The sequence below is a fragment of the Cucurbita maxima genome, unplaced genomic scaffold, assembly GCF_002738345.1.
Source record: "Cucurbita maxima cultivar Rimu unplaced genomic scaffold, Cmax_1.0 Cma_Scf00003, whole genome shotgun sequence".
NCBI classification, from domain to species: Eukaryota; Viridiplantae; Streptophyta; class Magnoliopsida; order Cucurbitales; family Cucurbitaceae; genus Cucurbita; species Cucurbita maxima.
The window spans coordinates 2,141,835-2,160,430 of NW_019272019.1; the positions used below are offsets into that span (position 1 = coordinate 2,141,835).

The 18,596-nt window shown below is 38.1% G+C and overlaps 2 protein-coding genes across 2 annotated transcripts; both read right to left on the bottom strand.

The window, feature by feature from the left end:
• Positions 1 to 373: 373 nt before the first annotated feature.
• On the bottom strand, positions 374 to 6,749 carry LOC111477327 (pirin-like protein). The gene is made up of 6 exons (XM_023121405.1): positions 6,520 to 6,749; positions 6,214 to 6,263; positions 5,034 to 5,072; positions 4,901 to 4,929; positions 3,627 to 3,793; positions 374 to 909 (listed from the first exon to the last, which is right to left on the bottom strand). The coding sequence occupies exons 1-6, from the start codon at positions 6,633 to 6,635 to the stop codon at positions 405 to 407; spliced, it is 906 nt and encodes a 301-aa protein (XP_022977173.1). The 5' UTR covers positions 6,636 to 6,749; the 3' UTR covers positions 374 to 404.
• Positions 6,750 to 10,108: 3,359 nt separating this feature from the next.
• On the bottom strand, positions 10,109 to 17,702 carry LOC111477325 (glycerophosphodiester phosphodiesterase GDPDL4). The gene is made up of 9 exons (XM_023121402.1): positions 17,427 to 17,702; positions 16,907 to 17,203; positions 16,158 to 16,273; positions 15,083 to 15,581; positions 14,255 to 14,293; positions 13,838 to 14,122; positions 12,839 to 12,981; positions 11,641 to 12,127; positions 10,109 to 10,736 (listed from the first exon to the last, which is right to left on the bottom strand). Exons 1-9 carry the CDS (start codon positions 17,566 to 17,568, stop codon positions 10,426 to 10,428), a joined length of 2,319 nt encoding a protein of 772 aa, XP_022977170.1. The 5' UTR covers positions 17,569 to 17,702; the 3' UTR covers positions 10,109 to 10,425.
• Positions 17,703 to 18,596: the final 894 nt, after the last annotated feature.

Below are 18,596 nucleotides of genomic sequence, written 5' to 3' on the forward strand. Positions count from 1 at the left end.
CCTTAGGATAACATAGCCTTAAAGTTAAGGATGTAATGGCTCAAATACACCGCTAATAGATAGTCTTTTTTGAGTTTTCTCTACTAAAGAGAGGATCTAGCCTTATTTCGACCAGTGTCTCGCATCGCCCGGTGATTGGCTTTGATACCATTTGTAACAACTCAAGCCCACCGCTAGCAGATATTGTATGATTTGGTTCGTTATGTATCGTTGTCAGCCTCAGAGTTTTAAAACATGTCTACTAGAGAGAGATTTCTACACTCTTATAAGAAATGTTTCGTTCCACTCTCCAATCGATGTGGGATATCATAAAGGATGAGGTTCAAACGAAGATTATAACTATTGATTAAGGGGAAACGGATTGAAGCAATGATTTGTTATGAAAAAAAAAAAAAAAAAAAGGGTTAGAACCCAAGAGAAATTGCAGCTTCTGATCTCCAATGCCTTGCTTTCTCAAACCCATTGGTATAATTATCAAAATCATCAATTGTTTGGTCAATTTCCTCTTGAGTGTTCATCACAAATGGACCAAATTGCACAACAGCCTCACTCAATGGTTCACCTCCTACCAAAATGAACCTGAGAGCCTTAGCTGACTTATTCCACACCTCTAAACCGTCCCCGAACCCGAGCAGAAGAAGGTTATGTGCTGTCGTCAATGTCGCCTTCGAACTGCCGAATATGCCTTCGCCCTCAAGAACGTAAACGAACGCGTTCCAGGACGATGGGATCGGCTGCTGGAGATGAGCTTTTGGCTTGAGAGTGATGTCTAAGTACATGGTTGGTGTTCTTGTGTAGATTGGTGACTTTGCTCCCAATGCCTCACCGGCTATTACTTTCACTATCACTCCATCTTTGGTAGCTTCAGGGATTTCCTTGCTTGAAACTTCTTGGTAGTTTGGTTCAATCCTGAGATTCATAATAGGAACTGTTAAAGAAGCTGGTGGGAATTATGTCTAGCTTTCTTATAAGATACGTATGAAACGAAATGAAAATTTCAACTAGACGATGAGATTTACGTCATTTTCTATCGTAACTATTGTGAGATCCTATATTGGTTGGAGGGGGTGAAACATTCTTTTTAAGGGTGTGGAAACCTTTCCCTAATAAACGTGTTTTAAAACCTTGAGGGGACGTCCGGAAGGGAAAGCCTAGAGAGGACAATATCTACTAGCGGTGGGCTTGGGCCTTACAAATGGTAACAGTACCAGTGCCAGACATCGGGTGATGTGCCAGGAGAGAATTGGGGGTCCCATATTGATTGGAGAGGGACATGTGTCAACGAGGACGTTGGTCCCTGAAGGGCGGTGGATTTGTGAGATCCCACATCGGTTGGAAAGAGGAACAAAGCATTTTTTGTAAGGGTGTGGAAACCTCTACCTAATAGTAGCGTTTAAAAACTTTGAAGGGAAAGCCCAAAGAAGACAATATCTACTAGCGGTGGGCTAAGACTGTTACAAATGGTATTAGAGTTAGACCCCGAGCGATGTGCCAGCGAGGAGGCTAAAACCTGAAGGGGGGTTGGACACCATGTAGTGTGTCATGGAGGACACTGAGCCCCGAAGGGGGTGGATTAGGGTTCCCCATCGATTGGAGAGGGGAACGAGTGCCAACAAGGCCACTGGGCCACGAAGGGCGGTGGATTGTGAGATCCCACATCGGTTGGAGAGGGGAGGATTGGGGGTCCTACACGAGTACCAACGAGGTCGTTGGGCCACGAAGGACGGTGAATTGTGAGATCCCACATCAGTTGGAGAGGGGAATAAAACATTCTTTATAAGAGTGTGAAAACCTCTACGAGTGCCAACGAGGTCGTTGGACCACGAAGAGCGGTGAATTGTGAGATCCCACATCAGTTGGAGAGGGGAATAAAACATTCTTTATAAGAGTGTGAAAACCTCTCCCCATTTTAAAACCTTGAGGGAAAGCCCGGAAGGGAAAACCCAAAAAGAACAATATCTGCTAGCAATGGGCTTAAGCCGTTACAACTACTCTTTCTGAAATTTACACGATCTATACTCGATAGCATCCATCGAATGAAGATAAGTATATCTTTCGAAGTTAAGAGCATCTCGAGTCCTAATTATATCAACGAGCTAGCCACTACACTATTTTATCTATCCACAAAGCATTGGAGGGAGTCGACAATTCGTATAGGCAAAGTCCGTTCCATCGACGTCTACCCTCCGACGTATCGATCCGACAAGTGAACTAATTTATCAGTCCACAAAGCTCTAACTCTTTGGGATTACAAGTAGTTTTAAAGATTTAATGAAGGGAAAATCAAGCTGAGAGGAAGAAACAAAAAGGTGATAACAGATAAGACAGCACAACACAACAAATACTTGACAAGATTCATTCAGAAGCAAAAGAAAGGTCGTTGAAGTTGATCTTCCACATACAAAGTGTGCTTCACTCAAAAGCACCTTTGTCATGAAAAATCATAATGGTTGTTTGTGGACAAAGCATTAGTTAATCATTTGGCTGTAAGGACTTGGAATGTTTGGAAATCCAAACCCTTCAGATCTCCAAATTAAGTGTTCATCCTAGTGCTCGTGGAGCCAGTTTAGCGTGAATGAGGTATTACGATAAAAAAAAAAAAAGTGAGTATGGGCCATGAGTACAGAAGAAGAAGTGGGTGTGAGATCCCACATTGGTTGGAGAGGGGAATAAAGCATTCTTTATAATGGTGTTGAAACTTCTTCCTAGCTGACGCGTTTTAAAAGCGTTGAGGAGAAGCCTGAAAGGAAAAGCCCAAAAAGGACAATATCTGCTATCAGTGAGTTTGGACTATTACAAATGGTATTAGTGTCAGACACTGAGTATGTGCTAGTGAGGAAGCTAAACCTCGAAGGGGGATGGATTGTGAGATCCCACGTCGGTTTCTTTATAAAGGTGTGAAATCTTCTTCCTAGTAAACGTTTTTTAAAAACCTTCAAGGGAAGCTTGAAAAAGAACGCCTGAAGAGAACAATATTTGCTAGCAGTGGGTTTGAGCTGTTACAAATGGTATTAGTGTCAGACATTGGGCAATGTGTCAGCGAGGAGGCTGAACACCGAAGGGGGGTGGATACCAATCAGTGTGCGAGCAAGGATGTTAGGTCTCGAAAGGGTGTGGATTGTGAGATCCTACATCGGTTGGAGAGAGGTACGAAGCATTCTTTATAAGGGTGTGGAAACCTCTCCCTAGCAGACGCGTTTTAAAAACCTTGAGGGAAAGTTAGGAAAAGAAAGCCCAAAGAGGACAATATCTGTTAGCTAGCGGTGGGTTTGGGCGGTTACAAATAGTATCAGTGCTAGAGACCGAGCAATGTGCCAACGAGGAGGCTGAACCCTGACGGGGGCTGGATACAAGGCGGTGTGCCAATGAGAACACTAGGCCTCGAAGAGAAGTGGATTGTGAGGTCCCACATTGGTTCGAGAGGAGAACAAAACATTTTTTATAAGGGTGTGGAAACCTCATCTTAGCAGACGCGTTTAAAAACCTTAAGGGAAAGCTCGGAAGGGAAAGCCCAAAGAGAAAGACAATATCTGCTAGCGGTGGGCTTGGACCGTTATAGTGAGACCCATGATACCCATTTATAAAAGTTAATAGCAAAAAAAGTGCATAAAAAAGGTGGTTCTTACATTTTGTTCTTGGAAGAGAGGTTGATCCATAGCTGGAGGCCCTTTTGGGTACCTTGAGCTGCAGGCATTTCTGAATGTACAATACCTCTACCTGCAGTCATCCACTGCAAGTCACCTGCTCCTATTGTTCCCTTGTGGCCTTCAAAATCTTCATGTGTCACACTTCCCTGTGAACCCAAACGGGTAACAATCAATGGGTTGTGTCTACTTTCAAGGCCCCACAACTAAAATAATTTAGAACGACCCAATTTGTGTCTTTTCTTTTTAACGTATTAGTGAATAAATGAATTGTATAGCGTCAAATCAAACGTGTTCTTCACGACCTTAACATTAGTATTACTGTTTTCTAATCAGAAGTTGTGAGGTCCCACGTTGGTTGGAGAGGAGAACGAAGCATTTCTTATAAGGGTGTAGAAACCTCTCCCTAGCATACTCATTTTAAAAACTTTGAGAGGAAGCCCGAAAGAAAAAACCCAAAGAGTACAATATCTGCTAGCGGTGGGCTTGGGTTGTTACAAATGGTATCAAGACACTTGGGCAGTATTGGAGAACGAAACATTCCTTATAAGGGTGTGGAAACCTCTCCCTAGCATACATGTTTTAAAAACCACGTTGGTTGGAGACTCGAGAAGCTCTTAATTTCGAAATGTATACTTATCTTGATTCGATGGATGCTAATTTCAAAAAGAGTAGTTGTAACGGCCCAAGCCCACCGCTAGTAGATATTGTCTTTTTTGGGTCTTCCCTTCCGAGCTTCCCCTTAAGGTTTTAAAACGAGAAGAGGTTTCCACACTCTTATAAAGAATGCTTTGTTCCCCTCTCCAACCGATGTGGGATCTCAAAATCCACCGCCCTTCAGGACCCAGTGGCCTCGTTGGCACTCGTTCCCCTCTCCAATCGGTGTGGGACCCACAATCCACTCCCTTCGAGGCTCAGCATCCTCCTTGGCACACCACATGGTGTCCACCCCCCTTCGGGTTTCAGTCTCCTCGCTAGCACATTGCCCAGTGTCTGGCTCTAATACCGCTTGTAATGACCCAAGCCCACCGCTAGCAGATATCGTCCTCTTTGGGCTTTCCCTATCAGGCCTTCCCTTAAGGTTTTTAAAATGCGTCTACTAGGGAGTGGTTTCCACACTCTTATAAAGAATGTCGGAGCTAGCGTCCTCACTGACACTCGTTCCCCTCTCCAATCAACGTGAGATCTCACACATAAAATCATCAAAACCTACCCAAGAAACTGAGTTTTGTGGTGAGGTCATGAATTGGTCATACCTGTAACATGTAGGTCACTGTCTCAAATCCTGTTCCAACTCAAAGAATGATGACAAAGTTAATAAAATGTATTAATCTTAATCATAATCAAGTTCAATAAGAACACCAGCAATCAAATATCCAAATTCCAAACCTCTATGTGGATGATCTGGGAACCCAGCTGGGGCAGTAACTGCAAAGTTCAAGAAGCAAATATCATAAGCATATGTCGTGACAACTTAAGTTCACCGCGAGTAGATATTGTCTGCTTTGGCCCATTACGTATCGTCGTCAGCCTCACTGTTTTAAATTACGTCTACTAGGGAGAGATTTCCACACCCTTATAAGGAATGTTCGATTACATCTCTAACCAATGTGGGATCTCACAATCCACCCCCTTGGGAGCCCAGCGATCTTGTTGGCACACCGCCAAGTATCTGGCTTTGATACCATTTGTAACCGCCCAAACCCACAACTAGCAAATACTGTCCGTTTTGACCCGTTATGTATCGCCATCAGCCCCACGATTTTAAAACACGTCTACTAAGGAGAGGTTTCCACACCCTTATAAGAAATGTTTCGTTCCCCTCTCCAACCAATGTGAGATCTCACAATCCACCCCCTTGGGGTCCTAGCGTCCTCACTAGCACACCACTCGATGTCTGGTTCTGATACCATTTGTAACAGCCCAAACCCACCGCTAGCAGATATTGTCCACTTTGGCCTATTACGTATCGCAATCAGCCTGACGATTTTAAAACGCATCTACTAGGAAGAGTTCTCCACACCCTTACAAGGAATGTTTCGTTCCCCTCTCCAACCAATGTGAGATCTTACAATCCACCCCTCTTGGAACCCAACATCCTCGCTAGCACACTGCCCAATGTCTGGCTTTGATACCATTTGTAACAGCCCAAGCCCACCGCTAGCAAATACTATCCGCTTTGACCCGTTACGTATCACCGACAGCCTCACGATTTTAAAACGCGTCTACTAAGAAGAGATTTCCAGACCCTTATAAGCAATGTTTCATTCGCTCTTCAATCAAGATGGGATCTCACAATCCACCCTTATTGAGGCCCACATCCTCACTAGCACACCACCCACATAGTGTCTAGCTCTAATACCATTTGTAACAGCCCAAGCCCACCGCGAGCAAATATTGTTCGCTTTAGCCCATTACATATCGTCAACTGATTCTAAAACGCATCTACTAGGGAGAAATTTCCACACTCCCATAAAAAATGTTTCGTTCCCCTCTCCGATCAACATGGGATCTACCCATTCAATTTCAACACACAAAAACTAAGAACAAAAAACATAGAGAAACCCACCTGAAAACTCATCCAAAACCAGAAAAGGGTCAAAGTATTTCAGCTCAAACCTGTCAAAAACACCATTGAAACATAAGACCAAACAATAACCCAAGAACATCCTCTCAATTCACTAACTCAAATGCTACATTCAAGCCATTAAAAAGAACTAAAAACAGAGAGATACCCATCAAAATTCCCTCTCCAAACACCACCAACTCATTCAAAATGGTACATTCATAAGATCAAACAAGAAACAGAGAGAAACCCATGATTCAAACTACAAAAATCTCAAACCCCATAAAAAAAAATTCAACATTTCATTACCTTCCAATGCTCCTTCGAACAATGGCACCCATCCCTTCATGCTGAGGCCTAGCCAGGAACTTCCTAGCCACCAAACGAGGCTCTAAAACAACATTATGGCTCGATTTCTCCGGCATTGTGGCTCAAATTAGAAACTTGGCATACAAGATTAGAGGAAGAAGAAGTGAATTTATAAGGAACGAGGAAAAATGGTATGAAATGGAAAGAGAAGAAGTGGGTTGCCAAAGGAGACTGAGTTGGGTTAAAATATGGTCTGAAAGGGCTGAATTTGACATTTTTGGGGTTTTCTTTCGCTTATGGGACTCTCTTTCCCCTTTGCTCACTGTTTGTAAGAACGTCATCTTGGCGTTGTGATGAGGTGTAGCGTTGTTTTGGTTAAAATATTGTCTTTTGGTGCTTTAAAGTTTCAATTGGATTTAACCTTGTTTAGGACGGGTAGATAACCCTTCTACGTTCTCGTCCCCAATTTTGATGTAAGAGTTCAAGCCCACCGCTAACATATATTGTCTGTTTTGATCTATTATGTATCATCATCAACCTCACAATTTTAAAACGTGTCTACTAATGAAAGGTTTTCACTCTCTTATAAGTAGATATTGTTTGCTTTGTCCCGTTATGTATCATCTTTAGCCTCACAATTTTAAAACGTTTCTACTACAGAGAGGTTTTCAGCTCTTATAAGGAATGTTTCGTTCTTCTTTCTAACTAAAATGGGATTTCACATTCTATTTCAATTTTTATTGTCCCAAAAATTTTCATTTATTTATATTAAGAATCCGAGCTAAAAATTTATACTAATCAAGTTTCTTGTGAAGATTTTTTTTCATTTTTTATATATATATTTTTTTTAAAAAAATGAACTATTTCCATTTTTCAATATTTTTTCTATTTAAAAATATATATATATATCTTAATAAATTCAATAATATTTCATAACTATAAATATAATATAATATTTAACCTAATTTTTAGAAATTTTAATATTATAACGTTGTATTCCACCATTTATATATAAAAAATGTAAATATAAAATAAGTTACGTTTGTACCTCTATCTATATCTATATCTATATCTATATATCTATATATATCTATATATATATATATATATATATATATATATATATATATATATATATATATATTTTCTTTTCTTTTTTGACAAGGGAGGAAGAGGTAGAAATTTGAACAGTGACATAATCCTCATATCCGTTCCCATTTAGCTAATGTGGAGAGATCTCTCTCAACTCTCTCTCGTTCCTGACCGAGCTCAAAATGTCAAGGTTGATGAAAATCTTGGAGAAATATTGACTAAAGCTACAAGGTTCGAAATATCCATATAAATTCATCGATCTCAAAAACCCATGAAACATGTTTGAATTAGTAAACAAGACTTTTCACGATGAAAAAGAAATCATGAAAAACAACTATCGATATCTCTCGCATTTTGGAAAAACGTTCACTAGACGTCGAACTCGAAGAAATGTTATGACATTTTAAATCCTTAATTTTTTTAACAATCAAAAATAAAAATGACTTAATTTAAAAAAAAAAATTAGAAAAAATGAGATTTGTTAAGCTACGCTCAAATTGGCTAAATTTTAAAAACGTTCAAATCTTTTTTTAAAAAAGAGTTAAAAATAAAATTATAGATTGATAAACTTGAAGAACAGCTCTATTCCTTGACGGAAATTTCTTCACGAGGTAAAGCTAAATTCATTCAATCCTTCACCTATTGATTTTTTCTCCTTTTCTTTAACTGATTGAACTCGATCTCGCTTGTGGCTTTGCCTCTTCATCTTTGTTTGACTCTATCCCCTGCCCTTGAGATAGGATTGGAATGCTAAATGAATGAAATCCTGAACCTGAACCTGACGAGAATGAAAGAAAAAGAATCAGAGAATAGGACGGATTGAACTCTCTTGTTCTTGTGTCGAAATAATCAAATAATTCTGGGCAGGGGAGACACTATACTTTGCTGATCTTTCTTTCCTTTCTCCTGTTCAATCTCTTTTCTGAGATGTCAATTTCCAGAACGAGAAGAAATTGAATCCGTTTTGAAGAACTGAAAGATTAACTGATTGAGCTACAATCTCAAATCATTTCTTCAGTGAACCTCCGGACGCACTTCCATAATATGGGGCCAAGAATAAAGGGAGAATCTAATGAACAAGAATGATCTTGAACTATGCTATTAGCTATTCGGTTGATTCTTCTCCAAACAGGACTCATGAATGCTGCCGAGTTGGACGAAAGGCGGAAATCTTTCTTTCTGCTTAGCCATCATCCCTGGCTACGATCATAGCTTGATTCGATTGAATTCAGTAAAGCAACTAATTCATTCATTTACTCATTCAAATTAATTAAAAGTATGCATTAAAGTTTAGAATCATAAGTCATAACTATATTTTGACCACAAAATTAATTTATGATGAATTTCATTTTCACACCTTTATGCCCTACTTGTTGGGTCCCATCTTTCCACTTTTTTTCTCCTTGGCAATTCATAGGAAAGTTCCCTTTAATCAAATTTAAAATGGAATGATAATTTTCATCTTCGAAAGACGGGAATTTTCGGGACAGTACTTTTCAATACTAAAAGGTCTCGTATCAGTGAAGATATTCATTCTTACTTATATCCCATGAATCTCTCGTTTTCTTAATCAATGTAAGACTTTGTTTGCACCGACCAATGATATTAGTTTCTCTGAACATATGATATCGATTCGATTTAGATTTATTTGATGACTATTTATTTTTAGTTTTCTGTTATATAGAACTAAAAAGAAAAAATAGATCTTTTGAAAGTTAAAAATTTGTTTTTGATTTCAAATTTGGTATGAAAATTCTATAGATAATGTGAAAATCTCACATTGGTTGGGAAGGAGAATGAAACACCCTTTCTAAGGGTGTGAAAACCTTTACCTAGAAAAGGCGTTTTAAAAACGTTGAAGGAAAGTCTGAAAGGGAAAGCCCAAAGAGAACAATATCTACTAGCGGTGGACTTAGGGCGTTACAAATGGTATCAGAGCCAGACACTGGACAATGTGTCAGCGAGGAGGTTGTTCCCCGAAAGGGGATAGACACGAGGCGACATGCCAGTAAGGATGGGACCCAAAGGGGAGTGAATTTGGTGAGGTCCCCACATCGATTGGAGAAAAAAACGAGTGTCGGTGAGGACACTGGACCCCAAATAGGGTGGATTGTGAGAATCCCACATTTGTTGGAAGGAGAACGAAACAACTTTTATAAGGGTGTGGAAACCTTTCTGTAGCATGCGTTTTAAAAACGTTGAAGGAAAGTATGGAAGGGAAAATCAAGAAGATAATATCTGTTAGTGGTAGATTTGACCGTTACAAATACCGAAGAAAGATACTTTGAACTTGCAAGGAAACGAGCATTTCTTTTTCTGAAAAAATAGAATTATTACCGAGTGAAGCTAAATTTTACGTGGCGGGTCGTGTTACTTTTACCAAAATTGATTAAAATTAGTCTTAGAATTCAAATTAAGTTTCTATTTGGGTTTTGAAATTCTAAATATTAATAATTTGATCTAGAGAGCTGAAGTGGAGAGGTTAAAGCAATTTGGATGAACACAACAAAGAAAATAATCATAAACATAACTTACAAGTGACAACACAGTCAAGAAGAGCAAAATAGTGGAAGATTTGGTTACAAAGATAGATAGATAGATACTCTATCCATCATCATGAATGTACCCTCCTCTCAAGAATGGATGTTTTTAACGTGGGAAACAAGAAATAAAGATACCTACAGACAGCAAAGTTCAAAGAATTAAATACCAAATCATGAAAAGAATTTGGACTACCAAAGTTCGATTCTAGAACGGCAACAACGGTACGAAATTTACAGTCGAAACGAACCCGAGCATGCGCTGCTGTCTTTCTCAGAATGGAAGAAGAGAAAGGCAGAGTATGGCAAGGTTCAAGAGCAAGAAGCCTGTTCCAGCTCCAAGCTTGGGTTGTCCATTGGGTTTGGACGTTGGAGGTTTTGCTGTAGAGCCATCATCCACAGCAGGTCCTGGGGCTTTCTTCGAAACCGGAGGCAATGGTGGCTCGGCTACGTCATTGTCATCTAAAATCGGGCTTGGACGTTCCTTTGGAGGCTGGTAGTCTGCAGTAATAAGCTGCATCAAGCTACCAGGCTGGACAGGGCTCATGTAACTTGGTGCTACTTTCATTGTTAAACACCGGTTCTCTGCATTTAGTTTGAGAGAACTAAATCAATGACCTGGCTCGGAAAAAGGAATCAAAATGACGGTACTAAAAAAATACTCTTTTATATGCCAAAATGATCACCTGAGAACTAAAGGAACATATATATGAACGTATGTCTCGTTAGAAATTACAACTCTCCACAATGGTATAATATTGTTCACTTTGAGCCTAAACTTTCATGACTTTGTATTTGGTTTCCCCAAAATGTTTCGTACCAATAGAGATTTATTCCTTACTTATAAATCCATAATCATCTCCTTAATTAGGCAATGTGGACTCCCTCCCAACAATCCTCAACAATTCTCCCCTCGAAGAAAGTACACCATAAAGCTTCCCCTCAAGCCTATGGAGCCCTCAAATAGCCTCCACTTAATTCAGGCTCGACTCCTGCTCTGGAGCCCTTGAACAAGTACACTCTTTATTCGACACTTGAGTCACTTTTAACTACACATTCAAGACTCACAACTTCTTTGTTCGACATGGCTAAGTTAAGAGCATGGCTCTGATACAATGTTAGAAACCATGGACCTCTATAATGGTATGATATTATCCACTTTGAGCATAAGCTCTCATGACTTTACTTTTGGTTTCCCCAAAATGGCCTCATATCAATGGAGACATATTCCTTACTAATAAACTCATGATCATCTCCTTAATTAGCCAGTTAATATAGACTCCCTCCCAACAATCCTCAACCGAAACACTTTTGGTTGTAAAACAGTCAATCCATGAGTGTTAGAAGAGAAATCCTACTAACTTTAGACGTGATTAAAATTATTTCAGCTAGGCAACAAGTACAATTTTTCAGAGAGCAGCAATAGGATTATCATTACCACCATTGATGAAAACATATTAATCTAGACTACTGGAAGGAAGATTCTTACTTTTATATCTAGCAGATGTCTTTGGAAAGTCAGTGATGACTCCATCAATGCCGGATCCCATAACAAATGAGTTGATCTCTACTGTTGCATCTGAGAAGAAATCCCATGCTTGAGAGACAAATTCATTGCTGAAGGTTTCCACATATACAGAGAGATTAAGTGATTGCAGCTTCGTCACAACATCTGTAGGTCCAATGAGAAATTGCTCATTTACAGGTAAGACAGAGGTTTTGCTGACAGTCACAGAGTTGGCAAAACTCTTAATGTCCACAACAGTAGAATTGAGCACATCACTAATTGACTCGTCGACTTTGTAAACAAGCTCGTATTTTTTCTTTTCCTGTTTAAATTTGATTAGAACAGAGCTACTTGGAGATTGAATCAATACTTTCTGTGCTGTCTGATTATCATAACCAGTTTTGCTCAAGGAATCAATGACCGCATCAATTACACTTAAACCCTGCGCCTTAGCAAGGTAAGCTGCATTCTGAGAACAAATCACAAGATATCATCAATTGAAATAAATAGCACAAGAACTTCCATGTTTTGATAGCATGATCGTTATAGAAGCTTCTAAAGCCCATATCGTAGTCAAAGAAATGCTGTCTATAAACACTATATCTGAGTGCTAACAAGAAGACATGAAGCAGGATTATCACCCCAAGTATCAAATATCAAAGGCGTCTTCTTCTAAAGACAGTAAATGACGATTGGTAAAGCAGAGATCTGAGAATGTTTCTCCACAGCTATTAAAAGCAATGATAATATGGTAGTAAGGCATGTTCGGAAGTAATTTTGTACACCAAACATGTCTTTAATCATTCAAAATCAATTTAATATTTGATTTTACAATTAAAATGGATTTTGAATATTAAAGTTTGTTTTAGAGTGATTTTAAACATGACAAAAGTTAGAGCACATATTGGACTTGTAGTTAATATCGAACTTGTAGACAACAAATAGCAGATCACATATTTCTTAGGCTAGGAAGTTATCCAAAAGGTTAGTTCCCCACATTGCACCTCACAGGATAGTGTTCATTCCTTGGCACAACCTAGTCATCCACCAGCACAATCTATTTTATGTTCCCCAGAACTTAGCGTGCAGAGCAGGTTATTATTAATATCAAATGATTTCACATTCATATATCAAGGATCTTAAACATGTTGTATTTAATTATGACAAAAATAACTCTAACCTCAATGTGGATCAAGACACCAGAAAGAGTGCTGGAATTCTTTGCCAAGTCCAAGAAATCAGGTAGCGTTAAGAATTCCCCACTGTTTCGGGACTTCGGGTTTCGGAACAACGTGAACTTCGACGAAGGGCTCAATATTGACGCTGCAGTTGAGAATAAATGGTAAGAATATTGGCATTTCATCTTAGTTCTTGCAAAACAAAAGCATTTCAAGCTAACACTTGTACCATTGTTTCTACAAAAGCTATCAGATGATCCATACTCAATGCAGATGAGATGATATCGTAGAGACTACTAATGGAATCGTAGAGACTGGATATGTTCTACTGCAGAGAAAGGATAGCCTACTCTCTCTGATACCCAAGTTATCAATCTATAAATCATAATTGCACTCAACAGTTTGTTTGTTTATTTTTTTTTTTTGATGAATAACCAAACTTTTATCGAGAAGAAATGAAGAATACAACGGCATATAAAACGAGAGCCTATAAACGGAGGGAGGCAAACTACAAAGAACACATAGAATTTGACAAAGAACCAAACCCCACTCAAAGATATCTCGAGCCCTCGAAAAACTCTATTCTTCCTGTATTTGCTCAATTGCACTCAACAATCATATACTGAGAAATTCCATGCCAGATTATACTATCACAAGAGCTGTGACTACAATTTCTGCTATCTCTTCTTAAAGAATTGTGAACTTTTTCTACACATTTTACCCAACATCTTAAATTCAATTCCTCGAAATGTTCAAAACTTAGCTAAAAGAAAGCTTCTGGCAATCCAGTATTCACGAACATATCACTCAAAACATGTTATTCTATTTCATTTCAAATGTAAGGTAAAAAGCAACTCATTAAGACCATGACCATATTAGTCTGTCTAGACAAAATTATTCCAGTTGTAGTATCTAAGCCGAGAAATGAAAATGTAGACATGCTGCAAGGGATATGCTTAGTTATGAACAAGTATCTAAAATTGAAAACCAACTCCACTTACGGGTCAGGCCATGAATCTCTTCCCATGTTAAGTCAAAAGCAAAGATTCCGTCGTTAGGACTAATTTCAGGAATTTTTTTAGAAAGAGTAGTGAATGATGTTTGAGATATTGTTGTGCTCTCGATGAGATTAATTGAGCTCATGCAAAATGGTATTCCGTCTTTTGACATTTGAACTGGACAGTCAAGCACATCAACGCCATCAGAAATAGCCTTGGAATACGCCAAATCTGTGCAACCAGGAAAGTCTCCACTAGCTCCAAATTTTGAAATAACCAAAGGTTTAGCTGGAAAAGGAGAAAAAATATATATCAAAATTAATGTTAGAAGATCTTTAGTTAAACCATCATTCAATCCCGTCTAGCATGAAATTAATTCCGAGATTGTCAGGGAAAACTACTATTATAACTCTGGCTTACCTTGACTTTTGGCATTCTTATCCAAATGAGCAAAACAGTCTGGAACATCAGAGAAAAGATCGTCATTTCGATGAAATTTCAATGTTAATCAAATGAAGCAGAAAAACACCGAGTTAAAATTCTGAAGTACTTATATTGTTTAGGTTGTCGAGTGTGATTAAACGGTTATATATACATTCATATAAAGTGAAGAATGGAAGAACAAATCTTCTATGGAATTCAATTGATTAGCTGATGGTTAAAAATCAAAAGTTGGCTAACTAGAACTAATATAAACCATTACCAAGAACTCCCATTGATAACAAAGGACACTCCAACGTACAAAATGAACTTTCTAGCTAATTTCAACCATTTATTTCCTCCCAAAACGATATGATAGAAGAAGATAAATGGGAAATAATTCTACCCTCATGGTTAAAATATAAAAATAAAATAGCAAGAGATCTATAAGATTTGACCATTTTCCAATCGACTCTCGGAGTATACATTCAAACCAAAGTTCTTTACTTCAATTGGAAAACCAAAATTTTTAGTAGTTTATAGTATAGTTTTCAATTTTATACAGTCAAAATAAGATTGGGTTAAATTGTAACAATCCTACAATTTCAGCGTTAGATTGAAATAATCATTATAGTGAAATCTATGCATTTTGAAATATTAAAGGGCTTAACAGTAAGAATTCACAAGTTCGTGATGATTGATCAGATTGAATGATCACCAATTCCTGTAATTCAGGGGTGGTTTTTTCAATTTTCTCAAAATTTTATATGTGATTATAAATTATCCCTCATGTACATAATATATATGAGCTGGAATATGATGACTTACCAATAGCTGACGATGGACTGATAGGGAAATCAGTGAGCACACCATCAACTGAAAATTTACCATTGTCGATGTAAGACAGGTATTCAGTAACAGGATCATAACTGTAGTTGTAGCTTAGTGGAAGGTCACTATAGAACTCTGATGCAAAAATTTCCAGATTTGCTTTATGAGCGTCAGAAACAAGAGAGGTTTCAGATTGTATATAGCCATCCTTAATGGGCAATATATAAGTCTTAGGAACAAGAATTCCAGAAGCAAATGTCTTGATAAAGGTGAGATTGCGTAAGAGAGATTGATATGTCTGATTGGTGGTAATCTCAATATCAGTTGGTTGTAAAACCCGAAGGATCAACTTCGTTGTGCGGGGATTAAATCTCGATGCTATGCTTCTAAGAAATCCCACCTCTGGTGATGATATGTAGTTAACACTGATGCGTCTGGATACAGAAAGGACAAAGTTCCTCATGCTCAAGTTTCGTTGTGTGAAGAATGCATCATGCTGCAAAAAGAATAAAGGGGATGAGTTAGACTATAGAAAGTAAAGCCTCACAATTTCTGCAAAAATGAAGGGGTTAGGAACCACGACTCTCCACAATGGTATGATATTGTCTACTTTGAGCTTAAGCTCTCATGGCTTTGCTTTGGGCTTCCCCAAAAGGCCTTATTCCAATGGAGATGTATTCCTTACTTATAAACTCATGATCAACCCCTTAATTAGCTGATGTGGGACTCCCTACCAACAATCCTCCCCTCGAACAAAGTACACCATAGAGCCTCCCCTGAGGCCTATGGAGCCCTCAAACAGCCTCCCCTTAAGGCTCAACTCTTTTCTCTGGAGCCCTCGAACAAAGTAGACCCTTTGTTCGACACTAGAGTCACTTTTGGCTACACTTTCAAGGTTCCCAACTTTTTTGTTCAACATTTGAGGATTCTATTGACATGGCTAAGTTTATAAGTATTTCCTTACTTATAAACTCATGATCAACCCCTTGATTAGCCAAAGTGGGACTCCATACCAACAATCCTCAACAGAAGGAACATTAGTGCTTGAGCATGTAAAATTCAATACAATTACCTGAACATTCAGCCAAAAACCTGGTGGCTTGAACTGGTTAACCACATCTTCAGGAGTGAGAATAACAAACCGATTGCCATCAAACCTGTTCGTCCGAGAAAAGATACCTTGAGTAACTGCCCAGTTAAGTCGAAATGTCAGGCAATTTTCCATAACATTCCATTATCGCAGTAAACAATGGGTCGACTTTGATGAAGAATTAAGAGAAAACAAAAATCAATTAACGGGCATGGCTAAGTACAATGTTGAAGTTGTTTTCTACATGCAATCATCATCCGAGAACGATTTTCTTTATAAAGAATCTATGTTCACCCATTGTAATAAATGAAAATAGAAAGTAATTCAGGTTAGAATAAATTTTCAATTGTTGAACTTGAAATAAAAGGGGGAAACCGTTTCAAAGTGCAGTTCCCTCGGTCACCCGAGAGAAATTTGGAAAAACGTTACATGTAGAAATATCAAATATGAACAAAACAGAACCCTCGTTATAAAATTTTAAATGCTGAAATTAAAAGGTAGAAATCCACTAGATTTTGTTAATTATGTCAAACAGCGACATGCAATGCCTAAACGGAGAGCCAAATTTTACAGAAAAGATCGCAACAACAGATGACCATACTTGACACGCACAAATTTTCCTGAGCTTTTCAGCAAACAGCTTGATCACGATAATTGATAGAGATGAATATAAGGAGAGAGAGAAGAAATGAAGCTCAATGAGAAAAGTGGTGTTGATAATATGAACTTACGAGAAACATTTGCCAGTTCTTCCGCATTGAAATCGACCGTAAACAATCCCTTAGTAGGTACTCCATTAACAAGATACACACTGCTGCGGTTTTCCCCCAAAACCCCCTTAGCGTCAGTAGCATTGTTAAAACTCAGATCCGGGAAACAAATTCCAACTCCATCTTTAGTTAATTGCACATCGCACCATAAGATCACATCAGGAACACTAACCATAACTGCAAAACTGTAAGCAAATCCACTCGAATCAGGAAACAGCCCTGAAAACCCACCACGAGCCACAACAAATGGAGGATCTCCTGCAAAAGCAGAACCAAACACAAATTCAAACTCAGATATCAAACAGCAGGCAATAACCTAATGAAATGCACTAGAAAAAAAGAAAAAAAATCTCCAAATCCCCTAGTTCAAATTCGAAGTCATTTACAAAAAGCTAAACAAGCTGAAATCAACTTCACCAAGCCATTTCCGACTTCTGACTACATTCAATTTCCTATATAGAAAAACGAACTCTAAACTCACCACTCAAAGTCTGCCATGGCGAGGTGTTATTAGATCCCTGAGCAAATACCAGCGCGACGAACGAGTGAAGAACCAGAGGAAACAGAAGAAGGAAAGTACGAGAAGAAGAACACATCGCCGGAAATTTATTCCAGCAACTCATCGGAGCTCAGGTGAACTTCAGGACGCCACCGCCACCAAATCTTCAGCTGTTGATCGGAAGAAGAACGCCGGAGATCACTGGATTAGCGAATATGAAACTTAGAGAGAGAGAGAGGTTTCTGCAGAAGAGCTTTGGGAAGATGACATTTTTATATTTTTTGTGGTGATTTAATAATTTTTTTAAAAATATATAATTATAATTATAATTATACAAAATTAATTATAATTAAAACAAGCCGGTGCTTGTTTTTTGATTGCTAGTTCCCACGTCGAAAATGGAAAAAAAAAATAATAATAATTAGTCAAGTCGGCTTGCTTTTAGCCAGCTCGGCTCAATCTGAGCCGTTTGTTAGATTTATTGAATCTAATCGACCTGAATTTATTGTTATATTTAAAAAAAAATACATTTTTCCTTAAAATAGTTTTTAGAAGGTAATTTTTTAAAATATAAAATCAAACCATAAAAAATTCACTAAACAATTTGAACAGACCATAAGAATAATTAAAAGATAAATAAAAATAATTAAAAAAATAACAATAAATAAATAAATAGATATATATATATATATATATATATATATATATATGTATATATATATATATATGTATATATATATATATATGGTTATATTTTATAATTTTGTAGATCATAATTAAAGTTACAAATATTTTAATTTTAACGATGACTGTAAAGGAGGCTCGGATGAGGTAGGGGAGAAAAGCCGAAAGCCGGACCTGAGCTGGGAAATTTGTGGTGGGCTCTTGTACATCGATTCTACGTGGGAGACAGCTAGGGAGTGGGGACCACAAGCTGAGCACAACCAAACTGGCAAATGATTACGTGGCGATCCATGATTGGTTTTCGAGTCAGCTGAAAAAACGCGCATTTCGATAGGACCACATGGGTCCCGACAGCTGCCACTTACCCTTCAAAAATCACTTTCTTACTTATTATTATTTTTTTACCAAAAAATAAAATATATAATTCAACATAAATGTGATTTTTTTTTTTCTTTTTTCTCCATTATT

Bases quoted from the DNA above. Each gene is read 5' to 3' on its own strand.
- LOC111477327 (XM_023121405.1), bottom strand. From the start codon at position 6,635: ATGCCGGAGAAATCGAGCCATAATGTTGTTTTAGAGCCTCGTTTGGTG. The intron at 3,794-4,900 runs GTATGACCAATT...TTGGGTTCACAG, and splicing joins CAGTGACCTACATGTTACAG to GGAAGTGTGACACATGAAGA. The intron at 910-3,626 runs GTAAGAACCACC...TATGAATCTCAG, and splicing joins CTCTCTTCCAAGAACAAAAT to GATTGAACCAAACTACCAAG.
- LOC111477325 (XM_023121402.1), bottom strand. From the start codon at position 17,568: ATGAGTTGCTGGAATAAATTTCCGGCGATGTGTTCTTCTTCTCGTACT. The intron at 17,204-17,426 runs GTGAGTTTAGAG...CTGCTTTTGCAG, and splicing joins GCCATGGCAGACTTTGAGTG to GAGATCCTCCATTTGTTGTG. The intron at 12,982-13,837 runs GTAAGTGGAGTT...TCTCAACTGCAG, and splicing joins AGAGATTCATGGCCTGACCC to CGTCAATATTGAGCCCTTCG.